The sequence below is a fragment of the Lissotriton vulgaris genome, chromosome 1_1, assembly GCF_964263255.1.
Source record: "Lissotriton vulgaris chromosome 1_1, aLisVul1.2, whole genome shotgun sequence".
Classification (NCBI taxonomy): Eukaryota; Metazoa; Chordata; class Amphibia; order Caudata; family Salamandridae; genus Lissotriton; species Lissotriton vulgaris.
The window spans coordinates 1,632,914,016-1,632,921,483 of record NC_141685.1 but is presented as its reverse complement, the minus strand read 5'-3'; the positions used below and the strand labels follow the sequence as shown (position 1 = coordinate 1,632,921,483).

At 44.7% G+C, this 7,468-nt stretch overlaps 1 protein-coding gene across 1 annotated transcript; it reads right to left on the bottom strand.

Moving 5' to 3' along the window:
* Positions 1-232: 232 nt before the first annotated feature.
* On the bottom strand, positions 233-5,456 carry ATP6V1F (ATPase H+ transporting V1 subunit F). Its single transcript, XM_086918864.1, has 2 exons — positions 5,111-5,456; positions 233-919 (listed from the first exon to the last, which is right to left on the bottom strand). Exons 1-2 carry the CDS (start codon positions 5,266-5,268, stop codon positions 718-720), a joined length of 360 nt encoding a protein of 119 aa, XP_086774990.1. The 5' UTR covers positions 5,269-5,456; the 3' UTR covers positions 233-717.
* Positions 5,457-7,468: the final 2,012 nt, after the last annotated feature.

Genomic DNA, 7,468 nt, shown 5'->3' with positions numbered 1-7,468 from the left:
TGTAGAAAGCTTACTTATAAAAATGGGCAAAGACTGAAGGCTCGGTGCCACAAAGGATCAAAGTAGAATTTTATGAACTGAAAAAGTTTTTTATATTAAATATGTTTTATATGCTTTATGAAAACCAAATAAAGTTATTTCTGACTGACTATCAACTTGATTCTACGCACATGGAAGCAAATAATTTTGAAATCAGAACGGCAAAAAAATAAAAAAATAAAAAAAAGACTCCTGAAGTTCCACAGTTAGTTTTAATTTACTACTTACATAACAATACTAACAGTGTGATGTTTCAAACAGTAATTTGACAGGAAGAACAATGGGAAGCCCAGCCATATCACAACTGGCCCAAAACATCCAATAAAATACATGCAAGAGCCCTCCTCTTCCCACTCAGGAAGGAAAATCGGCAGCTGGCGACAAAATTAGGTTGAACCTATTGTATTAAAATCAACACGTTTAGGAATCTTTCTCGGAAACTACCTTTTAACGCATCAGTGGCAAATACATTTTCAATAAATACACTTGGTAATCCAAAGAAAGTTAACGTGAACCTGGACGGAGGCCACATTACACCATCCAGGGAAAGGGAGTATTGAGCATTTATTTGCGGCCTATGGCCACCAAAGACTACACACACTGGAATGTTACAAATAAGTGTTACATGGATGGCTGCCCTGCTGCAATTAAAAGGGGTGTCCAGCAGGATCTGATGAATTATCGCAGGTCTTCAGCTGTGAACATGCCTTTGGCACGCCGCAGGATGGAGTCCTTTGAGGCATCGTATGGGTGCTCCTTGGAAGGGATCTCCAGTACAGCTGGAATGGACTTGTTGTGGGCATCAATGGCATGACGGATCATTTCAGCGATGTACTGATTGATCAGGATAATCCCAATATCATCTCTGGCCAGAAAACTCCTGCAACGGGAAGGTAAAAACATTTTCCATCAATTAGGAAATAAAGAAGGTAAACGTCCAGTGAATTAGAGGTCACAGCAAAATAAAGGCATGCAATATCCACTGAGAATGTCTGTATAGTTTAAATAAGTTACTTTTTTTTAACGTTTGAAAGGGTGCCTTATGTACGTTTTCGCTTAACTGCATGGGTTCCCGGAAAAGCCTAGGTCTCTAATGAGTTCAGGAGATAAGTTATTAACTGCAAAACTTTGAGGCCAGAGTCCTGATGACGGTTTCTTCACTTGACCAAATTCCAAAAGCCCTATGCTTCAGTTTCCTCATCCACAAAATTAAGAGTGCTTAGAAACAGGCAGATAGATCTTCGTTTGAAATCCTAGTTATTAAAAACATAAAATAAAAATAAAAAAAGGCTTGGCACTTCCTTTAGATGCACACAACTAATGCTGCTTGCATACCTTACCAGGGCCAGGTCAACAAGTACATAATGAAGGAGACCAAAATGAAGATTTTATATTGTTTCTCAGTTGACCTGCTGATGCTAAGCCATTACAGAATTTATCAGACAAGTGCAAAGAAGTATGGGAAGCTCAAATTATAAAATACCCAAGAAGAGCATGGATTGGAATCGGGACATCTGGTCACTAGTATCTCAAATCATGAAAAGTGTAATGGAAATAGGGGCCTGTGTTTTAGAGCTGTTCTCCAATTGCGATTCAGGTTCAACCTCTACCTGTGCTCTTGCATGTTTCAACCATTGTAATCACTGTTTAGCAACATCCAGAACCTCCTTCAATAATACTTATGGTGCCGTCCTCATGGCGTATCAACTTAAACTGTGAACACAAACCCCTCACTTATGTCAGCCATTGCCTCAGCTCTTCTCTCATTTAACCAATTTACCTGATCTCTGAACTTATGTCAGCATTACGTACATTGTACTTTTCAAATATCTACCCTGTTGGACAAACATGTGCCTGCATTTCATAAAGCCAGATGCTTATTGTTCAGTGAGGACTTTTGCTCAAGCCGAAACTGAGCTGCCTATGAAGCTAGTTTTAAGATGGTACCTCACAAGGACGGTCACAGCCCTTAAACTACTGCCCAAGATTCTTTTAAGTCATTGGCCATACACACCTCCTCCACTGAGCTCTAGCTTAATTTTAAGGTACTTTTGAAAACCTACAAACACAACGGTGTTTCAATAAGGGCTGGGTACATGGGCATGTAAGCCTAATGAGTTAATAAGCCTGCAAGTGAAAAACATTTAACATGAGAAGCTAAACGTGCAGAACCTCCGATATGTACTAGAATGAAGGATAACTGCATCATTTCACCCAATAACCAGTAAGTTAATAGAGCCACTTCCAAAAGACTCGTCTATCTGAATTAGGAAAATAAACATTTGTGTTTATCCATCTCAGCTGGCAAAGACAGCAAATAACAGACACGAGGTCGCTTTTATCAACCAACTCTTGACGTATAACCGGTGTCCCAAATGTCAGTATATACTAATGAAGGCTAAAAAAAGTGAATCAAATGCGAGCACCAACCGCATGCATGGGGTGGAGAGTAACTTATCTTTGTGTCGGGTGTATTATACTAGGCTTTCGAGTGGAATACAAAGTGATGGCATCGAATTGTCGTAGGTGTCCCCAGAGATTCCAGCATCCTATTCTCATATATTATAGGCCTTAGGATAGGTGTGAGTTCCCGGAGGAAGATGGCGTCGGGGATCCTGCGCCGCTGCCCAGGCTGCCCTACATGCCACTCAGAATGCTCCAAAACTGAACATACATGAACGGCCTGGCACTGTTCCTCACCGGTGCCCTCACTGCGCCAGCGCGGACTGTTCTCGCACAAAACTGCTCGACCGAGACTTCTTGTTCTCAGTGACTTTCGGTGAGCTCCAAGGACAATCAGAGAGACAGGATGCCGTTCTTTCCAGTTTGATCTAAGTGGATCCGGGAGCAGCAGAGCCAAGCAGCCTCTTGCTCTACCTACTCACAGGCGCTTGTTTTCACAACAGGTGTGTTTACAGTAGGCAGCACCACAAGCCGCGGGACCCCTCCTAAACAACACTGCAAAGAACCGGCAGGGTATCGCTCATGTAAATCGAAATTCACACAGAACAATTTACATTTAAACACGATTCAGAAAAAAATAATCCTGAACACCGTTTATTAAAAGTCCCATTTGGAAACAGCTGCAAGACCCTGAAACTGAACCTTAAACGTTGACGTCCTGAAGAAAGGGGAAGTCACGAGTCAGTCATTCCTGCTTTTCTGAAAAGCAGAACAGTGCATTACTTCAAAATGTGTGGGGGATGGGGAAGCAATGCACTTACTTCCACATCCACGCAGTACACTTCCCAAAAGACGGTGACACAAAGGAGGTCACGGATTTGTAAAATAGATTTACTTAGGTTTGCACATCACACAGGCTCTGCTTGCATGTATGGCTGCAGCACTGGAGGGGAGGTTCTCAATTTGTTCACAAAACTGCTATGCAGAGGTAGGTATGCCAACAAAATAACTGCGAGAGCGGAGCTAAGGGTCGGCTCAGGCTCTTAGAACAAGCCAAGTCTCTAAATGATTTTTCATGTAAATCAAAGACCAGCCATCATGTTAGAACACGATAAGGTGTCTTCAGAATTCTAAAATTGTGCATTTTTTTAAAGTGAGTTTTCGAACATGCACTGAGAAACATTCCTGCCTGCGACCTGATAATACTATTAGTGAATTAAGAGATAAGTCGGTAATCATATGTACTGTATAAGCAGCCTAGATTTACAATATAGAAGGAGCTACATCATAGGCTATTAAATAAAACGAGAGGTTTTTGTACAGAGCACATCCTGAATTTTCAGATTTGAAAGTGCTTTCTCATATGTGATGTACAAAAAAAATCTAAAACAAAGGTTCAGTGAAATAAAGTATCTGTCAAGGATCACACAATTTGGGTCAAGCAGGGAAGCCAGACTATAACTAGATTTCCCATTTTCAAACTGTGCATTTCCGCATCTAGAATGGTATCTCATGCTGACATCAGAGGTTAATGCTTTGTCCTTAGTGAATGGAGGAGGAGATCAGAGTTGGGGTGACATGCAGAATCCAAGTTTTTGTACAGATTCACATAGTACGAACCTTGCTCAAGGACATAAGAGTGATTCACAACAGACGCAGACTGTTACACCTTTTACTGAGTCCGGGAGATCTGCCAGCAATTAGAGAAGGCCGAATCGAGGCCGTACTTTCTTAGTTCTCCAGGTAATAAAGTGGGCAGCTGTCGCCACCTCAACTCATGTGAATAGAGGCTTTTTTTGCAAGAGGATCGACCACGAGCTGTGCCACAGCCTGGCTTCTAGTTCGAGGTTTCAGTGGCTCGCCCACTTCTACCGCTACGGATGCTGACAGCAAGAGGGGAATGTACCCAAGTATCACAGAACTGTTGTATTTTTCTAGCAGTACAGGGTATTGTGGTAAAATAATCAGATTCAGGCAGTATTAATAACACTTATGGTCGCTGCAAGAAGAGAGTTTTCCACTAGATTCTAAGTTAGTCACCTCCTTTGGTACCAAAGAACCCAGGATCATGTACATCCGATATCTCTACTCGTGAGGGGATAAGTCATTGTGCTGTGCATAAACTCAGACAGGTGAGCCAAAGGGTCCTGTACCCCAGGATTTGAAGGTCTCCTACCCTAGTATCAGGTTCTACCATCATGCACAGATGAGCTCGAGATGGGCAGGGTACCCAATACGACTAACATCAGAGTTAGAGTCCTGTCCACTAAAGAGCTAAAAGGTGTTCAGAAAACATTGCCATCCACTTCTAGGCTTCTCTCTTGAAATAGCGCCCAGTCCTGGTCGGTTCTGGGTGTATGGCTGTTATGTTACACATCTTAAGAGAGGGAATAACAGAAGGCTCAGAGACGCAACAACATACTCGTCGGCTGGCACACTATGGGAATCACAGAAATTTAGAGTACGTGTTTAAGCCACGACCCTTTTATGCCCCCCACTTAAAGACCTTCACGAGACTCATAAATACGATCACGTGTCTTTGAAACGGGAACGATACCAGAGAGCCCCCTTTAAAGGGCTGGGGTAATTGTGTGATTCTCACTAACCACTGCACCACACTCGAAACCCCTATCTCCCCACACCAATTACCGCCTCCTCCCCCTCTCACCGGAAGGTCTCCTCTATCTCAGTCACGCTCGTGTCCTTCTCCACGGCCAAGAAGTTGGGCTTTCGGTTTTTGTTCAGCTCCCCGATGCCCCCCAGTAGAAAGCCGGTGCAGGTGTCCTCGTCCCCGATCACAGCGATCAGCTTTCCACGCCCCGCCATGGCCGCTCCTGGGGTCTGTACTCACACACGGCTGCTCGGCGACCTGTCAGCGGAAGAGGGGCACGGCACGCGCAGCCCTAGCAAAAAGAAACTGCTCCCGAACCCCGTCACGCGATCTGGCCAGCTCCCGTTCTACAGCAAGAGCAGCTGACAGTGACGCTAATACCGTGCACCGCAGCATCATCGGGCCTCTAGTGCACATGCGCACGTCTACAATGGGCGTGACGAGCGCCACGTTAGAATCAGGCAAAGTTCAAAGCGAGGGACGGTGTACCTCTTAATTTGGTTAACAAGTAGGGTGACCAGGCTTCCCGGACTTGCCGGGATATTCCCTGTGTCAATAGATGTCGCGGCAGATTTCGGCATATTTGGTTCACGTTCCGGTTTTTAGAGCGGGTCAACTGAAAACAGCGAGACGCATTTTTGGGGTGTTCCAAAGCAGGTCTGGTTAGCAGCTGTTATAAGTAAGCACTTTTATTAACAGGTATGAGGCTGGTTTTAAACATTACATTATGTTTATTTGCTTAGTCCCCCTTCTGCGTTTTTATGTTGATGAGAGCTGTTATTCTTGGCCACTCTATTGATGTAAATTTGTAGACCTTCCTCTATTTTTGCGAAATGTCCCCGTTTTTGGGGCACAAGATCTGGTCACCCTATTAACAAACAAAGGAACGGAATACCAGTAAAGGTTTTGGAAAGAGCAAGCAAGTAGCGACACTCACGGTACGGATTACCTGTTAAGAAAAACATTTCAGGTTGTTTTAAAAGCCCTCACTCACCAACCTAGTTGGTGACATGCTTCATCATAGGGCCCCACCAGGAGTGGCCGAGTGCCACCCTAGTGTGTTGCAACGCCAGTTTACTGCAGAGCTGGTTCAGTGAATAGTGAAGTGTGAAATAAGTGAGTTAAAAATGTCCAAATTGTGTCAAAAAAAGGTAATTTATTAGTTTTGCCAATTGGACATAAATAAAAAGGTGTAGGATAACGGACCAGAATTAAAGGTCCAATATTATCAATGAAGTGTGGTCAACATGTTTCTGCCTATGTGTGAGCGGTTAGTCAGGCATTCGTCAGGACCAGTGAGATGTAGTGATGAACCCCGGCGGTATGGGCGCGCTAAGGCTCACCCTAACCTAAGGTTACTAGTGCTAAAAAATATAGAAACACTCTGTCTGGATTCCTCCACAATGGAGCGGAACCAAGTTTATTATTTGGTGCAAACGATCTGAGCACCATAGGTCTCGGGAGGGGGGTGATAGCGAATTGGCACACCGCGCTGGACGCTAGGCATCTTCTTGGAACCTGCGTGAGCCCTCTGTTACCGGAGTCCCTATGATGAAGCATGTCACCAACTAGGTTGGTGAGTGAGGGCTCACCAATCTTATTTGTGGCATTCGTCCTAGAAGGGGTTTCACTTTGTAAGTGATTCTGAAACCAGCTTGTGTTTTGTCTCAACATGGTGGTATTGTACCCTCAGTGGGAACAGCATACTGGAGAAAATAAACATAAAACCTGAAGAGCAGTCATGAATATTTCCCTGAAACAAGGCTTTGTCACCTGAGGTGGCGTACTCTGCCCATTCCCTGTTGGCTTTGCATTTGAAAACAATTAACCCATTTTGCTCTGACACCACACCAACATGTGGCAAAGTCAGATGGGCTGGAGGGAGGCGCGCCCGGAGGCACAGCGCAGGGAACAGCCAATTACGCTACCACAAAATTTCATAGGGTCGCGACAAGTGGTACTAAAAAAATGTCTGGCAAATAGTCCATTTGTATGGATGAGTTATAATGCATACCTAGAGTGTCTAGCTAGCCGTGCACTGTGTACACTGTAGCAGATCACTGAACAGGTTTCACAGGCCACAGAAAGATTTCCTCAAGATCATTCTCAGTTGCAGCTCGCAATTCTCAGGGGCGGGCAGGGTGTGTAAAATAAAACAAAAACGTACCTGATGCCAGTCCCGTGCCACCTCTGCTCCTGGGCGGTCCGGAGCAGGAACAGGGCAGGCTGCAGGCATGCTCCCTCCTCCCTCCCCTCATGTGGCCAATCACAATGCTGCAATGGCAGCGTTGTGATTGGTGCGGAGTCCCGGACAGCCCCCAGCCGGGCACCTTTTGGGAGGCCATTTTCTCTATGTAGGCTGCATTCAGCCTACATAGAGAAAATGTAGAGTGTGCATGACTGCTTTGGTCGGCC